The following is a 27,912-nucleotide window of genomic DNA, read 5'->3' as shown; positions in this document are numbered from 1 at the left end:
GGAGCTGGAAGACATTTTAAATATCCAGTCAAATCAAATGAATCTGAATGAGGCTGAAGTTGTTGTGGGAAAACCGACGACCCGCCAGAATCTGGGTTTCCTTTCTGGACTCACAAATAACTTCATGCTTATTGTTTTATATTCATGTTGGAAATCTTTAACATGGGTAAAGAAACTAAAATTCACTAAAAAAACTGATGATTCTAATAAACATGAGTAATAAATACTGATAAACGTGAATATTGGTTGAGTTTTAAATCTTGAGTTCTTTACTAACGGATTTTCTTGGACACGACTTTAAACAGAAACAGATTTTTTTTTTTTTGACAAAAACTTGCCATCGAAGGGCAATCCCTTACCATGTGTGGTTTTAGTAATGATTACTTATTTGGGATTAGAGTGATGCTAATCTGACCTTTCATGCTGCTTTTGGATTAATGGATTCTTCCTCACTGAGTGGCCGTTCAGCCAACGTCAGTAAATAGATCAAATTTTGTCAATCTAGCAAACATGAAACAGAGAAAGTTTAGTTTAAGTTAAAGTCAGACAGTGAGAAGAAGATTCAAATCATTTAAAATAAAAAAATATCATTTAATGTTTATTTATTTAAAGTTTCTGTCCCTGCAGCGCTCCGTCAGTTTCCGTAATGAGAGTCGAGCTTCAACTCTTCCTCCTCCTCCTCCTCCTCCTTCCTCTTCCACGATGACGACGCGTGTTGTTTCCGCGACCGTCTCCAGCCCTCCGTTCTGCATGACCATGTCGAGGGTTTCCGCGGCAACAGGCCCCGCCTCCAAGCGCCGCGACAGCAAGCTGTGGAGCGAGACGTTCGACGTCCGAGTCGGAGCGACTCTGAGTCCAAAGGAGATAAAAAGACAAGAGGTGGTTTATAATAATATATAATATAATATAATAAGTGATCATCAGATTTATGTTTTCACACTGCAAAAACACAACAGTATTTGTAGAGTTTATTGTATAAATATCTTAGTTCACTTTAAATAAGACAAAACTATCTTACAAGTATCTTTTTCAGCTAAATATACAAGTTTGTTTTAAGTCAATAATTCTTTAATATTGATTTTGAAAATATTAGTCATATAATTTGACTTATAAAAAGATTTTTTTCCATGTTTTAAGTGAAATAATCTACCAGTGGAATATAAATATATTAACTTAAAACATTCCCCTATATCTTGAGGAAAAGTTATTTATGTACATTAGTTTTGACTCATTTCAACTGTACTAAGATATTTGCTCTAGCAATAGTCTTGGTAAGACTTTGTGTTTTTGCAGTGTAAGTGAACCATGTTCAATCTCTTGGGACGTTTTTCCTCAACACAACCGTCTCCCTGCAGGCCATTTTTGAGTTGGCTCAAGGAGAACAAGACTTGGTGGAAGATCTGAAGTTGGCCAAGAAGGTAAACAGCAGCGTGGTGGTTTGTCGTCTCGCTGTCTTTCTGGTATTTACATGAATTAATCTGCAGGCGTACCGCGAGCCGATGCTGACGCTGGCCATCATGACTGAGCAGGAACTGAACCAGATCTTCGGTACTCTGGACTCACTCATACCTCTGCATGAAGGTGAGACCAGCTTTCTGATTAAAGGCCAAATAAAACATTTCAAACATAAATTTGACGTCAGTTCCTGTCGGGTGCCATTTGTACATTTACAGAGTCAAAAGTTGGCAGCAAAAATTTGGAGTATTAAATTATAAGAAGGAAAAACTGGTGGTTCATTGATTCAAGTCATATTTTCACCAGATTGTTCATTCATTTATAAATGGCAGTTTCCAACTCAATATTTAGTTTTCAGGCTAAATATTTAATTTACAAACAAAATGTTTTGTTTTCAATTGGCATTTTTGCTTGATAAGTAAATATTTAGCTTCAAACTAAATATTTAGTTAGCGAGTTAAATATTTATCTTAAAGCTAAATATTTTGTTAACCAATGAAATATTCAGCTTTAAACTATTTTGTTCGCAATATTTAATTTACAAACTAAATATTTCACAAAATAATTAGTTTAAAATTTTTTTAGTTAAAAAGCTTAGTATTTATTTTGAAATTAAATATTTAACTTCCAAAATATGTAGCTTCAAACAAAAATATCTAGCTATAAAGATAAATATTTAATGTGTAAGGTAAATATTTAGCTAGCTCAGAGCTATATATTTAGTTTGCTAAATATTTAGTTTGTAAACTAAATATTTAGTTCAAAGTTGTAGTTGCCAGTCGAACTAGAACTTTTTCATTAAAATTGCAGAGGCTTAACTTAAAACAAGATCCTATTTATTGCTGAAATGTTACTTTTTACATTTACTCTTGAATTTAGACCAACATTCTGTGGAAAGAGTTTGTTTTTCTAGTAGTTTTCTAGTTTTTTTTCTCAGACTTGCTGAGTCGGCTACGAGATGCCAGAAAACCCGACGGAACCACAGAAAATGTGGGACACATCCTGACCGGCTGGGTGAGCGTTTCTCTGGCTCATAAGATCAGCTTGGAAGCTGGGCGGGATACCTCATGGCGATGTGTTCGTGTCCCTGCAGCTGCCTTGTCTCTCCTCCTACACGCCGTACTGCAGCAACCAGGTGCAGGCCAAGGCCCTGCTGGACCAGAAGAAGCAGGACCGGCGGGTCCAGGACTTCTTGCAGCGCTGCCTGCAGTCTCCGTTCAGCAGGAAGTTGGACCTGTGGAACTTCCTGGACATCCCTCGCAGCCGGCTGGTGAAGTACCCGCTGCTGCTCAGAGAGATCCTGAAGCACACGCCCAACGACCACCTGGACCGGCAGCACCTGGAGGAGGCGGTGAGGAAACCCAACGCTGACCACTGCTCTGCTGGTGGTTCTAGACATTGATCAAAGATTTTGCTAGTCTTTCCTAGCAATTTTTTTACTTTTGAAACTCAGAAATTGCTTTTTTTTCTAAATGAATTCTGCAATTAATCTAAATATTTTTGCATAATTTTCTTAGCAAATTTTTTGACTTTTCAAACTCAGGAATTTCTTCACATAAAATTTCTGACATTAATTTCAAAACTTCTGAGTTTTTTCTAGGAAATTTCTACAATTTAAAAATGCTTGACCTTTTCTTGCAAATTTTCAACTTTTCAAACACAAAAATTTCAGAGATTTTTTTGTAGAAATATTTTTGAGATCAATCTAAAATTTTGGCGTTTAGCGGAAATTTACTCTTATTTTTTTTTTTCTATCTACAACGGCCCTAACATGACGTCATGAAAACAAAACTTTCAGTTAAGAGTTTGAGGGCTACGTGTAGCTTTGATTTTAAAAGTGTGTTTTGTAAAATAAAGTCATTTCCACCGCAGCTTGCTGCTGTTGGTGCTCAAACACCAATTCCGCCTTAAAAGTCGAAGCTGAAGGTATTCGGAGTTCCTCCCAGTTTCACTCACTTGGATTTTTCCGACCCGGAAGTCATAATTTCCCGGTTTTGTTTGCAATCTGAAGGCAGCATACTGTAAGTAGCTCGTCTGTGGCCCTGCAGATGCTGGTGGTGCAGAGCGTGGTGGCGGACATCAACCGGCGGACCGGAGAGTCGGAGTGTCAGCACTATAAGGACCGTCTGCTGTACTCGGAGGAAGGACGGCGGGACGAACTGATCGACGGATCCAAGACGCTCAGCTGCCACGGAGAGCTGAAGAACAACAGAGGAATCGTTAGTGTCTCTCCTGATTCCCGTCATTTTTATTGTTTTGATAGTTTCTCACCAAACTTTTATCATTTTTCTGTGGTTTTGCAGAAGCTCCACGTGTTTCTGTTCCAGGACATTTTGGTGATCACTCGGTCGGTTTCGCTGAACAGCCAGCCGGTCAGCTACCAGCTCTGCCGCCAGCCAATCCCCATCCGCCAGCTGGACCTGGAGGACGTATCGGACGGCGAGCTGAGAGTGGGCGGGTCCATCAGAGGGGCCTTCAGCAACACCGAGCGAAGTCCGTGACAAAAGTTACAGCGATGGAAAAGACAAATAAGAGCTGATTGAAATAAGACGAGATGAACTTAAAATTAACTTTTGATCAAGAAATGGAAGCTTGTTTAAATCAATAATTCTTCAATATTGATGAAAAATGCTAGTTCCACTGGCAGATTATTTCACAGTCAACCGGCACTTCCATGTTACCTAGCAACCCCAGCCAAGCCCCGCCTGTTACCTAGCAACCCAGTTCTAGATCCACTGGCTGATTATTTCACTTCTAATATTTTTTCCATATTAGATGAGTGAAATAATTTTTCATGAAACCTGAACTTTATTTAAAATAAATGTTAAGGAATTATTGACTTAAAACAAGTTTCTGTGTCTTGCTGAAAAAATACTTCTAAGTCATTTTTGCCTTCATTCAAATGTAGTAAGATGTTTGCACTTGAAACTAGACCATAAATATTTGGTAAGATTTTGTGTTTTTACAGTGTGGTCACTGGATGCACTGCAAAATGTTGTATTTTGTTCTAGTTCTTAGCGCATACATCTTTCTACAAATGAAATAAGACAAAACTAACTTATAAGTAATTTTTCAGCTCAATATCAGAGCTTGCACTAAATGAATAATTCCTTAATATTGGTTTTTTAAAAGTACTAGTTCCAATTTCACTTGTAACAATTTTTGCATGTTATAAGTGAAATAATCATTAAAAAGCTAGCACTTTTTAATGATTCTTCAACAATTATTGTCTTAAAACATATCCTATTACTTTCTGAAAAGTTACTTGTAAGTTAGTTTTGTCTCATTTCAAGTGTGATAATTATTTTGCACTATTAACAAAACAAACACATGGTAATATTTTGTGTTTTTGCAGTGTAGTTCTCCAAATTTGTATATTTTTTAGCTAAAGAGCCACAGTTACACCCCTGTTTTAGAGTGTTGGATGATTTTTCCCCAGATATTTTAAAAATAATTTATTATTAAAACTAACTTTCTTCTCTTCTCAGCCAAGAACTTCTTCCGGGTTTCGTGCCGGTCAGGAAGCCAGCTGCAGACGCACTGCTTCCAGGCGAGCGACGCCTTCAACAAGCAGCAGTGGATCAACTGCATCCGGCAGGCCAAAGAGGCGGCGGGAGAGCAGACTCCTCAGACGGAACGGCGTACAGAACCAGAACCAGGAGAACCAGAACCAGGAGAACCGACCGATTCGAGCGAAGATTCAGGAATCAAAAACGAAACTTTGGCAAAGACAGAAGATCTGAATCTGGAAGATGTCGGTTTATTGTCAGAGAGCATGATGGCCGACGATGATGGGATGTCATCAGTAGAACCAGAGATGGACGGTGAGACGGAGTCGACACCGGAACCAGAACCACCTGCAGACTGCAGGATGGACCAGGAAGTAGAGACTTCAGCTGGGAAGGTCGCTCTGAACGAAGAGGAGGAGGAGGAAGTCAGCACGGACGCTGGAGACAACCAGGAAATGATCTGCAGATGCTGACGGAAAATAAACAGAACTGAATTCAACCGAATGCAGAATCAGTTCAAATACTCAACCAAATGTTGGTTCTACTGGTTAATATTAGGAAATTGTGACCTTCCAGCCACAAACTGGGTGTTTTTTATTAAAGTTTTCTCTTACACTGCAAAAACACAACATCTTACCAGGTATTTTAGGTCTAGTTTCAAATGCAAACATCTTAGTACATTTAAATTAAAATAAAACTAACGAAGTAACTTTTCAGCAAGATATAGGAGCTTGTTTTAAGCCAATAATTTCTTAATATTTATTTTAAAAACAAACTACATCCACTGGATTTTTTTACTCTTTTATAACATTTTTCCAAAGTAATGGGTGAAATAATCTGCCAGTGGAACTACTACTTCTTTATTAATATTCAAGAATGATTTACTTTTTCTAAAAGATTTCTGAGTTTCTTGTGGCAAATTTTTGTCTTTACAAACTGAAATTTTCTGCTTTTTTCTAGAAAATTTCTGAGATCTTGTATCTTCTTTAAACCGTAATTTTTCATTTTAAACCGTGTTAGATTATTTCACTCATAACAAGACATGTCCAACATGTTTTAGTGAAATAATCTGCCAGTGGAACTAGAAGTTGGTTGCTAGGTAACGGGCTTTAGCTTGGCTGGGGTTGCTAGGTAACGGCACAGGCCCGTTAACTTGAAATAATCTGCCACTGGAACTAGAACCTTTTCATCAATATTTAATCAAGCTCCTACACTGCCTGGCCAAAACAAAAGTCGCCACCAAAAAATGGTCACACTCTCTAATATTTTGTTGGACCGCCTTTAGCTTTGATTACAGCCCGCATTCGCTGTGGCATTGTTTCAATAAGCTTCTGCAGTGTCACAAGATTTATTTCCATCCAGTGTTGCATTAATCTTTCACCAAGATCTTGTATTGATGATGGGAGAGTCTGACCACTGCACAAAGCCTTCTCCAGCACATCCCAAAGATTCTCAGTGGGGTTAAGGTCTGGACTCTGTGGTGGCCAATCCATGTGTGAAAAAGATGTCTCATGCTCCCTGAACCACTCTTTCACAATGTGAGCCCCATGAATCCTGGCATTGTCATCTTGGAATATGCCCGTTCCATTTGGGAAGACAAAATCCATTGATGGAATAACCTGGTCATTCAGTATATTCAGGTAGTCAGCTGACCTCATTCTTTGGGCCACAATGTTGCTGAACCTAGACCTGACCAACTGCAGCAACCCCAGATCATAGCACTGCCCCCACAGGCTTGTACAGTAGGCACTAGGCATGATGGGTGCATCACTTCACCTGCCTCTCTTCTTACCCTGATGCGCCCATCACTCTGGAACAGGGTAAATCTGGACTCATCAGACCACATGACCCTCTTCCATTCCTCCAGAGTCCAATCTTTATGCTCCCTAGCAAACTGAAGCCTTTTTTTCTGGTTAGCCTTACTGATTAGAGGTTTTCTTACGGCTACACAGCTGTTCAATCCCAACCCCTTGAGTTGCCTTCGCATTGTGCGTGTGGAAATGCTTTTGCGTTCACAATTAAACATACTCCTGAGTTCTGCTGTTGTTTTTCTTCCATTTGATTTGACCAAACGTTTAAGTAATCGCCGATCACGATCATTCAGGATTTTTTTCCGACCACATTTCTTCCTGGAAGACGATGGTTCCCCACCATCCTTCCAGTTTTTAATGATGCGTTGGACAGTTCTTAACCCAATTCTAGTAGTTTCTGCAATCTCCTTAGATGTTTTCTCTGCTTGATGCATGCCAATGATTTGACCCTTCTTAAACAGACTAACGTCTTTTCCACGACCACAGGATGTGTCTTTTGCCATGGTTGTTTAAGAAATGAGGAGTTACTCATTGCATCAGCTGGGGTTAAATAACTTGTTGCCAGCTGAAAGATAATCTCCTATGCAGTACTTATCCAATAGGAGGCTTGTATCTATTTGCTTAGTTAAATCCAGGTGGCGACTTTTTTTTTGCCAGGCAGTGTAGATCTTGCTGAAAAGTTACTTGTAATTTAGTTTTGACTTATTTCAAGTGTACTATGACTAAACCAAAAATACTTGGTAATACTTTTTGCAGTGTATCTTTGCAGTGTTGCGTTCTTTACAAAATTACACCGTTATCGATACTATCAATATTTGAAAATGGTGTCAAAACAATAAAATGATCATTTATTGCAATAATTTATCATCCAGTAAAATGTATCTAATTTTAACTAGAAACTGGAGAAAAACCTCAAATTTTGTGTTTCTGTAGCAAATAAAATTAATTCCAGATATATTTGGTTTTGTTTGCTGCAGTAGCTAAATGAGCTACTGCAGCAAATGAGCTGCAGTTTCATGGTGACAGATGGTGGCGCTATTTTCATTGTTCCAACAACTCTCACTGTAAAAAAAAAAAAGTTGTATTTTATGCTGAGCATTCAGCTTTACTTTCATGTTTGGAAAAAAGAAGCTCATACTGCATTTATCCAGATGGGTTTGGGGTTTTAAATGCAGTTTTATAAACATTTTATTGTTCGTCTCAGCTATGAGTTGACCCAGTTTCGGTGGAAATGGAGAGGAACCCGTTTAGCAGCAGAACCATTCATCTTTTAGAGCATTTTCAGTTTTAAAATCAGAACCAAGACTCCATCGGTTTATGTTTCTGTATTTTATAAATCTCAGACAGATCCTAGTTGGTTTTTGTGCAAAGAGAAAGCTGTTGTACATAAAGTCTATATATGAGGAATATGTCCATATGGATGCCTGAATCATTGTTTATTTATATGTAACTCATAATTCAGGAATATTAATTGAGCTAAATGTGTTGATTATAACTGATTGCACATCCCAGAGGCATGAAAGGAAAACATCCCCTTTATTCTGATGCGTACAAAAAAAGGCATTCAGGAACATCTTTGTTTAATCAAAGACTCAATAAATTTCCAAAGTGTCTAAATGTTTTTTTCTGTGTACAAGTTGGATATAATTTGTAAATGAGTGACAAAAAGAGCTGCAAACATTTTCCTTGCAACAAATAAACCAGGTTTATGGAAAAGTTCTTGTTACAATCGTATATCATGAAAACAATTCTGACTGCTTAGAAAACAAATTCAAGGACAAAACAGAATTTCAACATTAATCTGAGAAAATAAATAAAATCTGGAAAAAAGTTAAATACCCCCAAAAAAACTGAAATCTGATAAAAAGGAAAATTTAGAAATCTGAGAAAAAGAAAGTTAGAAATTCTACAATAAGTCAGAAATATAAGAAAAAAGTCACAAATCTTAACCCACTTACCCCCTGACAGCGGGTAAGTGGGTTAGATTCCTTTAGTCGTATCTAAAGGACATAAAATTCTGAAATCTGAGAAAAATTATCAAAATATAAAAAAGTCAGAAATATGTAAAAAGAATTAGAAATCTAAAAAGTCAGAAAGAAGTAGGAAATCTGAAAAAGTAAAAATAACTAGAAACAAAACAGAAATCTGAGAATAAGAAAAAGTCATAATTTTGTTTTTTTGGTCCTAATCCTCTTCCAGATTCCAGATGTACCGAATGTTTTTATGTTGTAAAGTGAAGCTGTAGTTGCTGGGCGGCGGTCTGTCAGAGTCGGGTCCAAAGCGCAGCCGCTGGTGATGTGTGGCGTTGTACTTCGGAGAGGAATCCAGTCTGCTCTGAAGAGCCGTGCAAAGGTCGCCGAGTTCCTTGCTACGAAACGAGGGACGACGCACAATCCATCCATACGTGCCGTCCTCCTCGTCGGACATCAGCTCCGTCGTGACGCCGCACCAGAGCTCCAGCTCCTCCGCTTTCAGCATGCTCTGCCTGGCCAACAGTAACTGCAACAGGCAGAAGATCAGGTTTCATCAAAATAGCTGACCTGTATGGAGGAACATTAGGGACAATGTAAGAAAAATAATCATCCTTAACCTCATCATTATTTTTTTCAGTGACTCTAATCATCGCTCGTACTTCTGAGATTAACTTCCAAATTTCTTTTGGTTAAAAAAAGTCAGAATCTTGTCATTTTAGTAACCCTAATTCTCTTCCACAATTCTCAGATTAACATCCACAAAAAAGGAAGAATTTTTTCAGAGGCCCTAATCTTCCTCTGTACTTCTGAGATTTATGTCCAAATTACTAAGAAAAATAATCCAAATTTTATCTTTTTTTTTTTACCCCAATTCTCTTCCATACTTCTCTGATTAACATCCTTTTTTATTTTTTACATTTTTGGAGGCAATTTTGTTTCAGTGTCTCTCATCATCTTCCGTACTTCTGAGAATAACGTCAAAATTTCTTAGAATTCTGGGGAGTTATTTTCTTCCAGTGGCCCTATTCTTCTTCCGTAGATTGCTCACAAATCACTAAAATTCAATATAATTTGTGGAACTTACTCTCTTCCTTCTTGCCCGACTCTTGGAGGAGTTCTTCTGCGAAGCGGCCTTGTGTGCAAGGTGCGGCTGCTGGTACCTAAAATTTCTTCGTATCGTCTCAAAATAAGTCTTACAAGAAGCTGGAATAAAAGTAAGTCTGTGTCAAAATTGTATAGATACAAACGTATCGATACCAAACTATGTTTTAAATTCCTTACAAATGAGAACGCCACTCTCCACGTGCTGAAAATCCGGATATGCCCTCAGGGATTGGACTAGGCTGGTAATAACTGCATGGTTGTGCGCAGAGCTCATTCTGTGAAAACCACAGATGTGAGCATTTCAAGAGTTTGAACATTAAATGTGAACAAAAAGGAATAAAATCTCACCCCTGTTGGGGCTCGTAACGACTGTTGTTCGTTTCCGCATTGTGAAGACGGCGAACCGCTTCCTGTAAAAACACAGACGAGTCTGATTAGCATTAGCCTGCTATGCTATCTGCTTCATACAGAGTTTCTGGACCATTATTGATAAACGATTGCTTCCTGAAGACCTGGTCTGTGTTTAGCTTTTACATTTTACCCAACTGCTAACGTTTGCCTGTGACATAATGCACCAGCTAAATGCTAGGAAGCTTACTGTAAGTTACCTGCACCGTAAACAACCGTCCTCCAAAGCCGAGAGAGAAGAGCAGATCCAAATGAAACAGCTGTTAATGTTAATTAAATATTTGAACATAGACTGAACAACTTCCTTCACTTCCTCGGCTGCCATTGCTAAAAGTACAGGTAGACTACAATCCTGAAACAGCGCAGAAAATCCACGTCATCGCTCACAACTTCTCCTTCTGTTCTCTGATTGGCCCGGTAAAAAATAAAACTAAATAAATTACTGGAGACAATCCAAGCGAAAGGAAGAAAGGCCAGACTGCTGAGAGCCTTAGTCATTTTCGAGGCAATGGCTAGTTTAGATTTCCACGCAAACATGATGAATTCTGACTTTCTCTCCACATAAAAAGTGCGAATCTAGAAAGCTAGAAATCTAGAAAGCTAGAAATCTAGAAAGCTAGAAAGCGCAATTTCGTCGTATGTTTCGCTACACAAGGCCGCCTCCTCGATGGAGACAAAAAGGATGTTTATGGGGAAATAAGTACATGCTTTAAATATTTTGTAATTTACACTGTGCATTTTTAAAATAGTCAAATTATTAATTTTAAAATTCATCAGTGAAGTATGTAAAGTACAACTAAAATGGCTTGACTTAATTCAAATAAATGGAGTATGCCCTACCTAGTACAATAACCAAACGTGACGAAAAATAGCATAATAAATTATAGAGTTTCTCATGAACACATGGTATATAGTCTTGTACTGTACTGTACGATAACACATTTAGTTAATCTCATAAAAGAAGCGATTATAAAAATAGTATTTTCTTTTGTCTGTGATTTGTCCACCAGAGGGCGCATTAACAGCAGCTACCTAACAAACAGTCCGGTGAGTCAAACACACAATTTTCTATTAATACTATTTTAACTAAAATATTAACATTATTTGAAATGATCAAAAAGTATGTCATCTTATAACAAGTAGTATTTTAATTAACACAAATAAATATATTCCAGTTTGAGTACATTTTTAATAATCCAGAAGCATTTCTTCGGCGCATGCGCAAATGAGCCAAAGAACACAGCTGTTAGCCTGGTCTGGAGCATGCTAGCTGCACAGGATGAATTACCATGGTAACCCAGGCACTACTGCGTTTGTGAACCCGAATCTGGGCTGATTCAGCCAGATTATCCGGGAAATCCCGGTTTAATCCGCTATCCTGGTTTAGTGAAACAGACTCTGGACTCATTTTATTCTCTCACTGTGTAAACAATAAACAGCATTTCTTTATTATTATTATTCTGTATTCAACACACGTGTTCGCCAGTTTGGCATTGTTGCACCGTCTTTTCCTCTGGCGGGGTTCCGCCGTCCCGGGTTCGCTTTGCCGTTTCTCCTCCAGGCCAGAGATCCGATGTTCCAGGGAAACAAACCTCTCATCCATGGAATCAAGTTTCTGATAAAGGCTTTCGGAAAACTGGGTTATCTGGCGAGACAACCCGCTGATCGCGGATAAAACCGTCTCGATGTCTGCCGGTGAATCCTCCACATCGCTGCTGGAGTCTCCATTCCGAGATCCATCGCTGCAGCAAAGCCGGTTTTGCTCAGAGACCACGCCACAGTCTTCACAGAGGTGGCGTGGTCTTTTCTCGGAGACGTCCATCTTCGTCGGGTTAAAGTTCAATATGAGTGGGAACCGCTTTAAAAGCAGCACATGAGGTGGTGGATTGCAAACACCTGAATAATAATGAACCAGAGGACCAATGGGAAGAAAAACACCTTTTTATGGCAGGCAGATTTAGCATAAAATTGGCTCTGCTAAATATCTGGATATATAAAAATGAGATTTGACTAGAAACAACTACATTTCTAGTATCCTGAATGGTAATTTAAAATATATGCATTTACATCAGGATTAGCCAAGAAGAACATTTCGAGATATCTTAAATTTCGTCATGGATTCATCATTTCAACGTCACGAATTTGTAATTATGGCAAGAAGTTTTAACATAAACTCAACTTCAAAGTGATTTATATCATGAAAACACAAAAATAAAAAGTAAATACAGGATATTTTGACTTAACAGAATAATTATCCCATCCAAATATCTGTGATGTAATTCTGTCAGACAGAATTCTCAAACTCTACAAGCCTCCATTAGCAGGTCAAAGGTTATGACCAGGAACCAGTCGCGCTCTTTGGAATGGTTGAAGGAGAAAGCTTCTTCTTTCTAGAACCAAGATGGCCGCCGGACTGAGGTTAGCAGAGCAACATCTGGATGAAGGACAAGACTTCTGGGACAATGTCCTCTGGACAAAAGAGACCAGAGTGGAGATGAGACGGACAGAACCAGGATGGGCAGAACCAGGATGGACAGAACCAGGATGGGCAGAACCAGGATGGGCAGAACCAGGATGGAGGAGATTGGACACAGCAGATCAGCAGACACACCAACTTTAAAGCACGGTGGTGGATGAGTGATGATTTGGGCTGCAGGACCTGTGTGGATCTGCAGTGTGTGACAGCTGAATCTTCGTCCAAAACTGGGTCATCAACAGGAGGATGGTCCAAACACAGCATGTCTGCTGCCAACATCACAACCTTCCCATTGACCCTTGACCCTTGACTCTTCCTCCTTCGTTCGCTTCAACGTTATGGTTTTATTGCTGCCTATATTTCCACCAGATCTGAGTTAAAGTCCATGTTTTGTGTTGAACCTACAGAAAATACTTGAAACTTAAACTTCTGAGACTTCAGACAACGAGGCAGTAAAAGCAGCTGCTGATGCAGGATCCGGAGCTGGAGCGTCAACAACCACCACACCCTACTTCCTGTTTTCACAATAAATCTCCAAGAAGGATTAATATGAAAACTGAATACATATGAAGCTGCCGTCGTAGAAAAACTGTTGCAGTTTAATACACGATTAAAACAGTTGCATATTTTTTGATTTATTAGGTGGATTAGGTAAAGTTTCTGAAGATGCAACACTTAAATTTTAATGAGTAGAAAAATGTGAGGAAATAACACATGCTGTCATAAAAAAGCAAACAGAATTTTGTTTCAGTTTGAGGTGTTTCTTATTTAATATTTAATGCGAAATTGTGTTTTTTTACTTTAGCGGAGCATTTTTAATGGAAACGCAACAAACAATTTAATTAGAAGGAAACAATTGAAGCGCAAACATTTTTTATTTTCATTGTATTTTTATGCTTTCTTGCTATTTTTTGTAAGATCTTATAATTGGTGTTTGAGGTATTGTCAAGCATAGTTTGTGCATCCATCCATCCTCAGCTCGTCAAAGTGAGGAGTTTTACTTTGAAGGTCTTCACCGGAAGTGCGCTGCGTTGCTGCGTGTACTTTGACAGCGGGATGTCTGCGTGTCCATGAGTGCGTGTGCTTGGTGAAGGCGCCACGTCGGCAGAAGCAGCAGAGAGAAGAGCAGCAGCGGCGGCAGCAGCAGCGGCGGGTCTGCAGAAACTCTGGAGAAGTTGGTTGTTTGGAGGGCTGACGGACTGACGGACTGACAGCTGCAGGGTTCAGGTTCCCCCTCCAAAACCCAGACCGAGGCCCGTTTCTCAATCTGCTGCTGGCTCAGGTGTTCCAGCCAGAAGCACTGGGAACAATGGTGAAGGTAAGAACGCACCAGCATCCCCATTAAAGCGCAGCTTGCTCCAAGTTTTTCCTCTACGCTGCTGAGGTCCGGAGTGATGATGTGGATCAGGAACACAGTTAGAGCTTGTTTTCACATTTAAAAGCCCTGCAGCAGAAACTGCAGCTGCTCCAACTAACTGAGGCACCAGGTTGTTGTTTTTTCTCCTGACTGCCTGGATAGAGGATAAAAACCTGCAGCTGTGGGTCACAAGGAAAACAGACGGGAAGAAAATCTGCTTTCAGGGTAAATCTCCTGAAAAAGCTCAGATTAGAGCATAACGATGAGATGTGAAGCTCAGAGCTTCATGTTGTTTCACTGAAATGTGAAGAAGTTAACATCATGGTGTCACATCTCCAACAAGATGGAGCATTCAGGGAACACCAGGTCTTTTACTAAATGTGATTAAAAACCAGCCAACCAGACCCGTCCAGAGTGAGAGTGAGCTGAAAACATGTTAGATTATTACATGTTTAAACACGACTCTGAGCTCCAACAGTGATCTCTGTGTCTGGTTTTCCTTCCCATCGAAGGAATGATCAGACACCAGGAGGCCGCAGCCTTTCCCAACCCTCCCGAGACTTTTTCCCAAGATTCAGAGTTTCATAACAAGTCAGCTTGCTGTCTGGTTTGCATTTGGCACGAAGAAAACAGTTCAGCAGGAAGCTAAACAGTCAGAAAGGCTGGGTTTGGTTTGGTTTGGGTTTGGTTTGGTTAGGAGACCAGGGGAAAGCTGAGCCTTCATCAGCTGGGCTGTTGGACCCAACCTGGTTCATGTTAGGAAAAGTTGAACCAGAACATCACAAACCCACAGTTTGACATCTGTTATTGGCATGTAAAGCTATCCCATGCAGTTTTTCATATCAATCTATCGATCATTATTGATTAATTTTTTGCTTCAAGTATCTGAAATACTGCCAGGCTGGTGGCATGACCGTTCCTGTTTTATCCAAAGTTTTCACTCCACATCATTGATTTTTTATTATAATTATTATTTCAAGTAGTTTTTAGGCACAGTAGCAAAACTTTAAACTGTTGTTGTGCAAGTTACCTTACAAGTTGTTGCTAGGTAACCAAAGAGTGTGAGTTAGTTGATGCCACCCATCTTTAGAACTGTCAAAATAATCAATAAATCAATTAATTGCATGGTAACATTTTAATTTATCATTCTCTCTTTTTACCAAAACTGGATGACGAAAAGTTTTCAGTCTTTGGTCTCAACTAGCTCTTATTTTGAAGGACAGTTTTGTTTACTGAGACTTCATAATTCACTTTATTTGTTGTGTATGTTGTTAAAATTATTATTAATTTTGAATATTTAAAATGTCTTCCAGTTGCAGTCTTAAATGTTCGTTAGAATTTAAAGCTTATTTATCTATGAGAACGTGTTCTTGCATTATTATGCCGTCATTATATCACGTGAAAATGGTCTGTAAACAACAATATTATCGTTTATCACAATAACTTCTGGAACAATTTATCGTCCAGCAACATTTGTTATTATGACAGGCCTGTAACCTGCTCAGCTCAGATTGCCATCAGAGGTTGAGAAGCTGAAGCCTTTCCTCTGCCTACATCTCCCAGAATGCTGTGCGTTTGTGGATCAGAGTTCTGTCAGATGTATTATTTATTGATAATCACACTGACCATATCCGGTCCAGTTGGTTCGGTACCAGACGACTCCAGCTCCGTTTACCTCCTGAACTCATGCAGAATGTTTAGATGAGGAACTAAAGTGTTCACTGCAACGTTCTGTAGGGAACCTTTAGAAAGTGACACCAGACACAACCAGAGAAGTCTCCCAGCTGTGCCTGAGCTGCGGACAGGAAGATGGACCGAACCAGAACTCTGTAACAGCGTAAAGTCCAAAGCTGCTCTGCTCTGAACTGATTGACCCAAAACAATGAAAACATTTCTGGTTCTGGAGTCCAAATCCAGTGTTCAACCGGTCCAAAACGCTGCACAGCTGATGAGATCCTACTAGAGCTGCAGCTGACAATTATTGAAGTAACTGATTATTAATCAGATTTTAAAAATCAGATTTTTCATTTAACCACTTGAGCTTATTTTGTACATATTATAGACATATTAAAAGAAATAAATAATTCAGTTCCTTTTTTAAATAATAAAATAAAAATTTTCATTATTCCTTCAGTGAACTTTTTTCCATTTATGGCTGAAGATGCTAAAAAATTCTTCTGCCATCAACATGTGATTAGTTATTGATTAATAATTGAATAGGAAAACGTGATTAATAGGAGATTTTTACAAAATGTGAAGTTAAAACTGCCAGTAGAGGAGTTCTGGTTAGAACAGATTTACAGGCTAAAAAGGTTTTTAATCTTTAAATGCAAAATATTTGTTCTATTTTAGAGTTTTGGTTTTATTACTAAGCTGAGTGCGTTGTTCTGTCAGCAAATGAAAGAGTCTGTATAGTCTAAAACGATTAATCGGTTACTAAATTATTCAAAAATTATTTAAAAATACAGTTTAATTGTTTCTGCACTAGATGTTACAGCAGACCTTCTGTTCCTCTGCCTGGGGATTTCCCTGCAGCTGCTCTTATGCTGCACTCAAGCACATCCAGTACACCGGATCATATAAATATTAAAATGACAAATTTATTTGAACCCTTTTTTACCCTCAAATGTTCTTCTTTTAATAAAGTATTTCTAAACAGCATTGACCACTTTATTTTTATCCATCCACCCTTCCATCCAGCAGCTCAAGTTCCTTGTTTTAATTAATGAGTTTTAGTCTTTATAATAAAAATCAGGAGTGGAGCAGGTAGTTTAATGTTCCCAGCTGGTAGAATTAGTGCTTAGAGTTCATCATGTTGTAATTCCTGGTGACTCTTCGGGTTTTTCCGCAGGACGTGAACAGCGTGAACGTGGAGCCGCAGCCCGGGACCAGCCTGGCCTTGGACGAAGCTGAGCCCGCCGACAGCCAGTCCCCAGAGGGTAAGCGCTGAGCCGAGGGACGTGTCTAATCGCTGGAACATCGGTGGGGAACACGGTGCAATCTAGGCTCGGATGTTGCTGCTGCTACTCCAGAACCAGTTGTTTCATGTTTGTGTGCAGCTGCAGCTGTCTGTGTCGCAGCACCCTGTACACCAATTCAGACCCCTTTTGGTCACCATGGCGACCCAGCCTCCTGAGGGTCTCCAGAGTGACTTTAAATGACTGTAGTGCCTCTCCAGGAAGCAATCAAATCAAATCTGAGATGTTTGCACATAGTTCTCATGTGACATCATACTTCCGGAAACTTTGTAACTGACAGCCATCTTGGTAGGCAGTTGCTGTGGAGTTGCTATGACAACAATAAACAAGAACCAGCTTAGAACTTGATCTCGCCTTGTACTTATAATCTAACTTTTATCTATTATCTAACTTATAATCAATATAAGGACATTACAGCTATTACTCAGTGACAAGTTTTCAGTACTCCACTCACCTCTGTGTAAAATTAAGATAAATATCAGTGATATTTATCTTAAATAAAGATACATATCTTATCTTTATTTAAGATAAAACTGGTATTATTACAGTAATACCAGTAACTAGCATGTGACGGACATGTAGCTTATGTGGATGTTGCTACATGTACTTAGTCTGCCAGTCACCAGAACTTTGTTATTCACATGAAGAGTTTGTACGTCTTTTACAAATCCATTCTAACATTGATTGTATGTGTCCGTGGATTTCAGGCTGCAAAGCTCCTCCATGGTGGACTGTGCCTGTTCATAGTGAACTATGTCGGAGAATGAGATTGGAGGCAGCTTGTCCACATCGTCTGATATATTTTCCTTCTCTGTCTCATATGGAGGAGCCATTTTGTTCATTTATTTTTCTCTTACACATTGTGTCCATATATTTTCTTTTTGTTGGTCTACGCCGTGGTTCATCAGTGCTTTGATGCCTTCCAAGATGGCACGGATCACTTCCGGTTCAAACTTATTATCAAGTGGGATTAAAAGTTCTTCCTCCAGGTTGATATGAAAGATGCAATAAATCCAACTTTGTTTGATCTGTGTTCCAGACCCCGGTAAAGATCACGCCGTCGCTCCGCCTGGCATGGTGTGGCGGGTCACTGGCGGCCTCTTCAACGTCACCAAGGGCGTAGTCGGCGCCGCGGTGGGCGGAGTCGCCTGGGTGGGCGGGAAGAGCCTGGAGATCACCAAGTCGGCGGTGACCACGGTGCCGTCGGTGGGCGTGGGTCTGGTGAAGGGCGGCGTCTCCGCCGTGGCCGGCGGCGTCTCCAGCGTGGGCTCTACAGTCGCCAACAAAGTGCCGTTCACCGCCAAGAGGAAGGACAAGTCAGAGTGAGGTGGCGGTGATGATGATGATGATGACTGACGGATTGCCCCGCCCTGAGCCAATCGAGACAGGCGGATCTCGACCAATCAGATGCCACCGTGCCTTCCCCCGATCGCCTCGTCACAACAACTCCAGACTGTAAAATAAAGACTGTGCAGCTCTACTTTACCGACCCAAACGTGTTCTGCTCTGCGTTGGTGACGACACCCTGATGAACCCCTCTACCAGTTTATGGACCAGTGTGAGGCCACGCCCTCTTCCTGCTCTCCAACCACAGACGTCTGCTGAAACCTTTCTGTCTTCAGATGCTGATTTTTGTGCTTTCTGTCTGTTTTGAAGTATTATTGCAACCTGTCTGTCAGTAAAGTGTGTGTTGAGGGATCAGACTGTTTCTTCTGAGTCGCCCCCCCCCCCTTCGCTCTGCATGCAGGAACATCTCTGAAATATCTGAAGAGTGACGAGTCTCTGCAGCCTCTTTATGGTGAAACTTGTTGAGCCTGAATTACTCAGAAAATTGAACTGTTCCTGTAATCAGATGTTTACTCTGCTGCAGGAATCAGTCATTAGCATTTCAATGCAGCTGTTGTTGAGAATATGAAAAATGTTTATGTATTTTTTTTCAATATATCAATAAAATAGTTTAGAAGGTTAAACATAAACAGGACTTTTTCTCACTTTCTACCTATTATACAAAATGTACTTTTTGCATGTTTTTGTCCTTCCATTTGCTGGTAGCAGCCGAAGCGCTGAAGCAACAATGTCCAACTGATTTATGGAAGTAAGTTTATGTGTCTGGATAACAAGCAGTTTCAAAAAACTCCCGACTATCAGTTGGCGGACGCTGCCTTGTTACCTAGCAACTCAAGTGGAGCTTGTCAGCTGGTTTTATGTGATGTTCAATGGCTGCTGGAGAAAAGCAGTGTTTGGTTACTGACTCGGTTCAGAAAGCGCTGCTGCTGCCGTCCTGGTGGTTCAGAACTCTCCACTACTGGGTCAAAGATGGACCACTGTACCATCGCATATCTGATGGCAATAGGGTCGGACAATCGATAGCAAAATATATTGTGGTAGACACATGATCAATATCAATGGATCATGCATCTGATAGAATATTCACTGAACTTCAACCCAGAACTGCACAGCATTCTGGGAGATGTAGGCAGAGCAAAGACTAGCTGCTCAACCTGTCAAGGTTAGCCAAGCAAAGTTGGTTGCATTCACTAACTCACTCACTATGGCTCCCTAGCAACTAACGCACTCTTTGGTTACCTAGCAACTAGCTCACTCTTTGGTTACCTAGCAACAGGCTTTTTAGTATCTTGCACAGCAGCAGTTTGAGGTTTTGCCAGTGTGCCTTATATTTGATTTTAAAAAACAACATGGAGTGAAAATTGTGGATGAAATAGGAAAAATCACGCCTCCAGCATCACAGAGTAAATATTTAAAACAATAAAAAAAATAACTAATTATTGATATAGACTGGTATAAAATGCTTATTTTGTGATAAGTTTTTCAGTCAACGTCCAGCCCTGGTTTACAGTCATTTTCCCGTGTAGTAGGTGTAAACAATGAGTTGGGGGCGTGGCCAGCAGCAGCTTATTTGCATAAAAGTGACAGAAACCCTAAAACAGCTCGTTCTGAAAGGAGCTCAAAATGGACTTAACTGAAGTGAATTTTGATTATTTAAGAATGATTCTGTGCAGCAAAACATATAACAAACATGTTTTGCACAGTTGATAGACCTACCCTAATTTGTTTAAAATAAAGCATCATTGGTCCCCTTTTAAGGTGGATTTGTTCAGAGCAACAGTTTTCATTTGGAGGCTGAAAAATGGCAGATTTAGGAACCATCTCACACAGTCAGGACCCTGGTGCTTGCTGTGGTAAATCTTACCTAAATCTTTAACTTTTTGCATAAAAAGTGAGATTTATTTTCTGAAAATGAGATCAAAATCTGCGTATAAGTCACAGGACTAGTTGACGGTAGAGGTCTAATTGGTAATCTAATGAAACCGGCAGAGGGAACACGGAAGTTACTCAAATCATTTTTTTAAATCCGAAATAATCTAGTGAGTTTATTATTGTTTTCCCGTTTGTTTTTCTGCCAATTTCTTGTTCATCCTCCAGTCCAGATGGTGGCGGCATACAGCTCATAGTTAGTCTGCCATTTGCCATGTAACGCCAGAAGAAGAAGAACCCGGAAGTGACGCGTTGTTTCGCGCTGCCTCGTCCACATGCGGTTTCTTCCACATGATATTTAATTCTGGAAGAGTTTCTGTAAAGAAACGCTGAGGCAGGAGAACAGGAGGAATCCTGCTGCGAGTTTAAGGTGAATTTTATTGAAACATTTAATTTTATCTGCATGTCTCAATCTTTATCAACAGAAACGTGATCAAATATGATCAACTATGTGACAATCAGCTGTTTCCTCAGACCAAACATCACCTGATGAAGCGGTTATTATAGCAGATTCTGACTAGTTATTCTATTATAGAGCTGTGTGTAAATTAAACATGAATCAAATACCAATATACTTTATTTATTTCTTCTATATTTACCCACAGCGGTCCTATAGAGTAGGAGTGCTGAGCTTCACTCATGAAAATCAAGTAAACATCTTTTTTTATTCAAAACTGTATCATAAGATATATTTTCCATGTTTAAGTTTTGATTTAATAGGAATTGGTCTTTTAGCAGCAGATAAATCAAGCTACAGTAATAAACTATTTTAATCCTGGCTTTATTTTCATTAAAAGTGTTAATTTTTTAGAAAGTTTCCTCCATTTTTAATGCAAGTGAAACAAATTAATTTCAAGACTTGTTAAAACCCCAATCATTTTACCAATATAACAATAATTTCCATTGAATTTGAAAGTTTTCTTGTAATGGTTTCTGTATTTTTACACTGTATTGTTTTGTATTTGTATAGATTGTCTTATTTTTTCTCTTTAGTTAAATTTCTGTTTCTTTGTGAGTTGTTGTATTGTTCTGCATCTTTAAGTTATATAGAAGGGAAAAAATCTGACTTAATAATTTAAAATTAGATATCTAGTATTTTTAAAGACAAAACCGAAAATAAAAAATGCTAATAAATATAATAATAAAATAGATTTAAATCAGTCGCTAAATCACAAAACAGACCGATTTAGAGGTTTGGATGTTATTTTCAACAACAAAGCTGGTGTGGAAACAAGAGGTCTCACTCCAACATAAACTGTGGATCTGTGTTTCTGGTGCATTTTTGGTTAAAACGTGTTTATTCTTGATTCAGTGAAGTTGCAGTAGTTAATAGTAATTTACTAAGTACTAAAAGTAGTTTGATCTTTATATTTTTTGAAGTTATGTGGGGTTGACTGTGGTTTGGTCTCTGTCCATCAGACGGTTTGCTGAGAAGATGCTGAGTGATGCTGAGGCTGCAGAGCTGCTGGCCTTCCTGACGCCCAGCACCCGGCCGGACGTGAAGGGGAAGGCCACCGAGTACATCCTGGGGCTGTCTGGAAGCAGGTGGGGCGCTGACCTCTGAGCCGACGGGTTATAATGGTTTTGGGCTTTTCATTATTGTTTAGTTTTATTTCGTTGTGATTTTTTTGTTTGTCTAATTTGGTTAGTTCTGGTTAGCTTTTAGAACATGTTTGCTAGTTTTCATTAGTTAAATATTGTTTACTTTTAGTTTAGTTTTTATTAGTTATAGTGATTCGTTTAGTTTTTTGTGCTTTGGTAAATTTTTAGGTGCAGAATTCAAAAAGGTCAAAGGATTGTGATTATGTCTACATGGATTGGATGATGAATACTGAACATGAAAATACAGTTTTCAAAAAATGTATTCAATCATTGTTGAACAACCAATTGACTTTGGTGTTTCATCCCAAATTTTTGCTGTCGCCATGAGTTCAAAATGCTAATAAATAGATTAATTAACACAAAAATAAAGGATATTAAATCTATAAATTGAACATGTTTTTGTTAGTTTTATAAACACACGATAAATTTCTAGTTAATTATAGTTTTTTCCCATAAATTCCTGTTTTTATTTACTTTAGTTAACGAAAAGGTCTTCTATTTAGTTAGTTTTAGTGAACTATCATAACCTTTGTGGGGCACTGACCTCTGAAGAGGTCAGGGGTCACCATAGATTGATTCAGGAGCATCAACGCCAGCGCTGTTTGTTTCTTTCAGAGATGGCTGCCGGTTCCTGCGCTCCAAACCCGACCTGTTAGCTGCTCTGTTTGCGCTGACCTCCGACCCCTCTGTTGCCATAGTGAAGGACTGCTACCACATCCTGATCAACCTGTCAGCTGATGAGACTCTGCACCAGGTGAGCAGCAGGTGAAGGACAAAACGAAGCTGAAGTTAGCTAATAACTAATAATAATAATATTTCAGATTAATTTATGGACAGAGTTGGATCCCAATAAACACACTTGGTGTTAATTTGCTGCATTAAATTAGAAGTAGTCTGAACCCTGAAGATGAAATAATATTCAGGATATTTAATGGCAGGAGACTTGAACCAGCTCTGACCTCTGACCTCTGATGGCCTGCTGGTCTCTGTGTTTTCCTCAGGTTCTGGTCTGTGAGGTTCAGGTTCTTCCGGTTCTGTTGAAGAACCTCCAGGATCCAGAGTTTCTGTTCTCTGATCAGATCAGCACCGTCCTGTCCAACCTGAGCCGCCATGATAAGACCTGCAGGACCGTCTTCCAGGTACGCCCGGCCAGTTCCCCGCTGGTTGATTGTCAGGGTTCAGCGCAGACATCGGGCTCCTCTCACCTGTCGGGTGGATGAAGTTCCTCCTCACCTGTCGGGTTAAAGCCTCTGCTGGTTGCTCTCTCAGGTCCTGCAGGAGGAGCTCGGTCTGGCCCAGCTGGTGGAAATCTTCTGCAATGAAAGCTTCAACAGAAAGGCCAAGCTGCACTACCTGGGCCCCCTGCTGTCCAACCTGACCCAGCTTCCCGAGGCCAGGAGCCTCTTGATGGACCGGGACAGGTAAGGTTCAGAGCTAGAAGTCGAGTTTTGAGAACATTTGGCCTCTCATCTAAATATTTATTTTTTAGATACTAAAACTCTCAGATCTTTTCTGCTCCAGGTGTGTGATCCAGCGTTTGCTGCCGTTCACTCAGTACGAGGCGTCGGTGGTGAGGAGGGGCGGCGTCATCGGCACGCTGAGGAACTGCTGCTTCGACCACGGTGAGAAACTCCCAACGCCGTCCGGGTTAAGTCTGAAAGAGGAACCAGAACCAGAACCAGCTCTGACATCCTTCTGCTGTGATCCGCAGCTCATCATGCGTGGCTGCTGAGCGACGCCGTGGACGTGCTGCCGTTCCTGCTTCTGCCTCTGGCCGGCCCGGAGGAGCTCACCGAGGAGGAGAACGAAGGCAGGTCCAAAAAAATACCTTAAAATAATTAGGATATTATCGAAAAGATGATTAATTTCAGTTGTTGGGTTTAAAAAGTGAAATACTTGAATAGTGAAACATTTCAGCTGATGAGAATCCAACAGTCATTTCCTAGGAAATTAGAAAATTATTTAATTTCTAAGTTATTTGGAAGAAAACGTCAAACTAAAGCTGTTTCTGTCGATTAAGAGAGGGAGTTATTTACAAACTCCTGATTTGATTCTGATTTTTTTGGACATTTGTAGCAAATAAGAATCTTGATTTTTATGTGAAGCTAAAGGCTAATCCACATTTTAGCCTTTAACCTTTAAAACCACATCAGAATTCTCCCAGTAATTATTGCTGTAAACGATAATGTTGTTTTGAGGCCATTTTTAAGCAGTATAACAGTAATAACATCATAATGCATTAATACTTTCTCACAGATTAATAAGCTTTAAATTCTGCTGAACATTTAACACTGGAAGACATTTTAAATATCCAAAATAAAACAAAACAGCAGAAACAGCTAATAAAATGACCTATCAAGTCTCTTGTTACGGCCCGGCTCGGATGGAAAACATATGGAGGACACGGCAACCAGAAACATTTTTAGCCCTTCAGAGGCATTTATTAAAAACAACCGGATGTCTAAGGGAGGGTTAAGGTTAGAACCTGGCAACCCAGCGCTCCCTCAGCCTGGTCCTTCCCCAGTCATGGACCCGGTTGGCCCCACAGGTCTCAGCTCCCACAACGTGTCAAGCGATCTGCTGGCGCTGAGTCCGGATCTCGGCTGGGCCTGGTTCTTGTGTCGGCCAGCCTCACATGAGTGGAACGGCGCTCCTTTATGCAACCCAGGTGGCCACGACATCAGAAGCGCCTCCCACAATCCAGGACCTTAATTGACAAACAATTTACCGACCACATAGCGAACACACAGGACTGCACAGCAGGGGCCGTCACGTCTCTGAAAACAGAATTGTTTTAGTTGAGACCAAATCACCAGACTGAACACTTTAGTCATCCTGGTTTTGGTAAAAAGACAGATAAGAGAAGAATAATAAATCATCCAATTTATTAGTTTCAGCTTAATGCTTATTGCAACAGGCCTACTCCTGGACCAACTTTACAGTCAACACTACATAACACTGCTTTTTCCTGTTGCTTTCACACTTTTTCCTTCCACTCAACATTCCATTAACAGCCAGCTTCTCTAGCAATAATCTTTGGGTTGTGTTTGCCACAACAGAGACGTAACATTTCTGTTTAACATCTGTTGCTGTTTTCGTTGATGTTTTAATTTATTGATGCATACACTAGTATTCTGTTTCAGTGTTTCTTTCTTCCCGTTATTAAACTGGTGAGTTAATGTCTGTCTGAGTGTTTAGCTTGTCCAGTCCAGTCCAGGGTTCTACGCTCGGTCATCTGCAGAACTTCAACTCAGACCTGATTCAGGAACCTTTTCACCCTGATTAGGTCAAAGGTCAGAGATTAGAGGCCAAAACTAAACATATTTGGCCGAAAGTGGTGAAAAATCAAGATGACTCAGCGCCATTAAACGCTCAGGAAACACATCATTAGAATAATCTGGACAGATTATAATCCTTCGGTCTGTTGCTCAGGTCTGCCTGTGGACCTGCAGTATCTGCCAGAGGACAAGCAGCGAGAAGCGGACCCCGACATCAGGAAGATGCTGCTGGAAACCCTGCTACTGGTACCACACACACACACACACACACACACACAGCTCTGGTTTCATTCAGACTTCCTGACGGTCGACTTCACCCCCAGCTGACGGCGACTAAAGCCGGCCGCCTGACGCTGCGACAGAAAAACGTTTATCCCATTGTGAGGGAGCTCCACCGCTGGGAGAAGGACGTTCATGTCGGCGCCGCCTGCGAGAAACTGGTCCAGGTGAGAAACTCTGACCTGCTGGGGTCTGAGCAGCCGCTAGTCTGTAGGAGCCGCTGGTCCAGTCTTGCGTCTCTGTCCTTCCAGGTGCTGATCGGAGACGAGCCGCAGCACGGCATGGAGAACCTGATGGAGGTGGACATCCCGCAGGACGTGGAGGACAAGCTGAGGGAGGAGGATGCCAAGGAGCAGCAGGAGCTGCAGGAGGAGGAGAGAAGGAGGAGAGAGGAAGAGAAGCAGGAGAAGTGAAACAAAGGACTGATCCGGTCTTCATCTTCTCCTGTTTCTGTCATCAGCAGCTCTTCACTGAACTCTGGCTGCTGATCCTGGTTCCAGTCCAGCTACTGACGTCTCTGTGTCCATGTAGAGACGGAGGGACAAACTGACCTTTGACATTCATACAAATATAATCGTCATTATTTTTCTCGTTCTGAAGGCGGCTGCAGTGTGCAGCAGCTCTGGGGTCAGCTGGCAGGTCGCTGTGAGGAGGAGAGACTCGACTCTCTCTGTTCGTCTGAACAGCTTTGAATCGCCAGCAGAATGAACGATTTAGGACCGATCAGTGTTACAGATCTCAGTTATCGTGTTTTTTCTGCATGGTCGTTCAGGCTACTAATTAAATGTGACCTCAGACGTCTGTTTTTCTGACCCTAAAGCGACCCGCGTGCTCAGAAGAAGAACATAGACGTCACCCAGCAGCTCCCAGTAAACCCAGCAGCTCCCAGTAAACCCAGCAGCTCCCCGTAAACCCAGCAGCTCCCAGTAAACCCAGCAGCTCCCAGTAAACCCAGCAGCTCCCAGTAAACCCAGCAGCTCCCAGTAAACCCAGCAGCTCCCAGTAAACCCAGCAGCTCCCCATAAACCCAGCAGCTCCCAGTAAACCCAGCAGCTCCCCCTAAACCAGGGGTGGGCAATCCTGGTCCTCGAGGGCCGGTGTCCTGCAAATCTTAGACGTCTCCCTGGTCCAACACACTTGAATCCAATAACTGAATCACCTCCTAAGTGCAGTCAGGTTCTCCAGAGTCCTGCTAATGACCTCATTATTTGACTCAGGTGTGTTGAAGTAGAGACACATCTAAAAGTTGCAGGAGACCGGCCCTCGAGGCCTGGAGTTGCCCACCCCTGCCCTAAACCCAGCAGCTCCCAGTACACCAGCAGCTCCCAGTAAACCCAGCAGCTCCCAGTAAACCCAGCAGCTCCCAGTGAACCCAACAGCTCCCAGTAAACCCAGCAGCTCCCAGTAAACCCAGCAGCTCCCAGTAAACCCAGCAGCGCATTTACCAATTTAGTCTTTCCATAGAAGAAAAAGCAGATCCAAGGTTAGATGTTATTTTATTTTACTGCGTTATTTTGCCAAAAGTTCATACTCCTACAATTTTTTTCTATTTTCTCGAAGAAACTTTATTGTATTTTATTGGCATTAAATACAGCAGCTCATCTAACAGTGCAGCATCATTATGAAGGAGAACAGAAATTTGATTTGAAAGGTTTTGTTTGGTTTCTGTTTATTCAGTTTTATTTTAAAGAAGCTATAAATCCAAATAAGATGAAGATAAAATAAATCAGGAAGATAAAGATATTTTTTTCCACTAGTTTAGAATGAAGTTATAAACTTTAGGGATCTGAATATATCATAAAAATTATGAGAAACATTTCAAAAATCTATACATTATATTAATGATATATATTTGATCTAATCGTTCAGACAGTTTGTAGCTTTTGATTCGTTTCCATTCCTTTAAACTGGTCCGTTTGGTTCTGCTGTCAGCCGCGTTTTCAACACCCAGACCGACCAGAAGAGGGCGCCACGCATTTCTCTCCATCTCATCTCCCATCTGTGCGGAAATTCATCTCCAAGTTGAAAACAAACAGAAAAATGTTTTTACTTGGAAACTCACGCAAAGGATTTAAATTGAACCGGATCACAGTTCGGATCCGAATCTTTTTCTAAGTCCTCCACTTCTACTCAGAGGTTCTGAAACAACAGCAGCGTTCCCCCCATTTTCTTTTCTTTTTAAAGCAGATTTTTGTCAATTTTCATATTTAAACTTTTTAATTAAGCAAAGCATTTTAACGTTCAGATGATAAGAGTTCACTATCGCAGTTCTTCCAGGTAAACTGTAGTAGAAGCCAGTTTGTCTTGTTTAACAGCATTTTTTAGAGAAAGTTGAGGCTCTTGGACGGTAAATAAACTAAAGTGAAGAAGTGAGTTTAGACTGACAGTAATAAATCAGATGGAGCA

The 27,912-nt window shown here is 40.5% G+C and overlaps 3 protein-coding genes and 2 long non-coding RNA genes across 14 annotated transcripts in view; 3 read left to right on the top strand and 2 right to left on the bottom strand.

Moving 5' to 3' along the window:
• arhgef3 (Rho guanine nucleotide exchange factor (GEF) 3) overlaps positions 1-11,990 on the top strand; it is a 37,648-nt gene extending 25,658 nt beyond the window's left edge. For 2 of the 6 annotated variants that reach the window (XM_032548469.1, XM_032548463.1), the window contains 9 exons: positions 613-879; positions 1,356-1,418; positions 1,485-1,581; positions 2,393-2,469; positions 2,549-2,806; positions 3,504-3,674; positions 3,759-3,948; positions 4,944-5,433; positions 11,741-11,989. In XM_032548469.1, the coding sequence (XP_032404360.1) occupies positions 613-879; positions 1,356-1,418; positions 1,485-1,581; positions 2,393-2,469; positions 2,549-2,806; positions 3,504-3,674; positions 3,759-3,948; positions 4,944-5,433; positions 11,741-11,879 (1,752 nt within the window). In that variant the 3' untranslated portion in view covers positions 11,880-11,989. Of the gene's footprint in view, positions 1-612; positions 880-1,355; positions 1,419-1,484; positions 1,582-2,392; positions 2,470-2,548; positions 2,807-3,503; positions 3,675-3,758; positions 3,949-4,943; positions 5,663-11,740 lie in introns of those variants that run through there. The other 4 variants (XM_032548467.1, XM_032548465.1, XM_032548464.1 and 1 more) reach the window with 4 other exon arrangements.
• Positions 737-5,037, bottom strand: LOC116709818 (uncharacterized). Of its 2 annotated transcripts, none has more exons than XR_004336969.1 (4): positions 4,928-5,037; positions 3,727-3,928; positions 3,412-3,653; positions 737-849 (listed from the first exon to the last, which is right to left on the bottom strand). It is a non-coding gene; the product is annotated as an uncharacterized LOC116709818 (long non-coding RNA). The 2 variants fall into 2 exon arrangements; XR_004336970.1 differs by lacking the exon at positions 737-849 and adding an exon at positions 2,685-2,794.
• On the bottom strand, positions 5,354-20,876 carry LOC116709819 (uncharacterized). The gene is made up of 3 exons (XR_004336971.1): positions 20,866-20,876; positions 8,988-9,023; positions 5,354-5,433 (listed from the first exon to the last, which is right to left on the bottom strand). It is a non-coding gene; the product is annotated as an uncharacterized LOC116709819 (long non-coding RNA).
• Positions 13,788-19,047, top strand: LOC116709816 (transmembrane protein 263). Of its 2 annotated transcripts, none has more exons than XM_032548475.1 (3): positions 13,788-14,054; positions 16,933-17,032; positions 18,111-19,047. In XM_032548475.1, the coding sequence occupies exons 1-3, from the start codon at positions 14,046-14,048 to the stop codon at positions 18,395-18,397; spliced, it is 396 nt and encodes a 131-aa protein (XP_032404366.1). In that variant the 5' UTR covers positions 13,788-14,045; the 3' UTR covers positions 18,398-19,047. The 2 variants fall into 2 exon arrangements, with proteins under 2 accessions (XP_032404366.1, XP_032404367.1); XM_032548476.1 differs by having other exon boundaries at positions 13,792-14,054; positions 16,945-17,032.
• Positions 20,575-27,912, top strand: hgh1 (HGH1 homolog (S. cerevisiae)). Of its 3 annotated transcripts, none has more exons than XM_032548473.1 (11): positions 20,575-20,717; positions 21,767-21,892; positions 22,565-22,703; positions 22,951-23,088; positions 23,219-23,370; positions 23,471-23,571; positions 23,661-23,759; positions 25,382-25,473; positions 25,551-25,673; positions 25,758-26,082; positions 26,921-27,912. In XM_032548473.1, exons 2-10 carry the CDS (start codon positions 21,783-21,785, stop codon positions 25,917-25,919), a joined length of 1,116 nt encoding a protein of 371 aa, XP_032404364.1. In that variant the 5' UTR covers positions 20,575-20,717; positions 21,767-21,782; the 3' UTR covers positions 25,920-26,082; positions 26,921-27,912. The 3 variants fall into 3 exon arrangements, with proteins under 3 accessions (XP_032404364.1, XP_032404362.1, XP_032404363.1); XM_032548471.1 differs by having other exon boundaries at positions 26,902-27,912; XM_032548472.1 differs by lacking the exon at positions 26,921-27,912 and adding an exon at positions 26,367-26,547.

Source organism: Xiphophorus hellerii, chromosome 20, assembly GCF_003331165.1.
Source record: "Xiphophorus hellerii strain 12219 chromosome 20, Xiphophorus_hellerii-4.1, whole genome shotgun sequence".
In the NCBI taxonomy this organism is placed as follows: Eukaryota; Metazoa; Chordata; class Actinopteri; order Cyprinodontiformes; family Poeciliidae; genus Xiphophorus; species Xiphophorus hellerii.
This window is presented reverse-complemented; position numbering and strand designations above follow the sequence as displayed.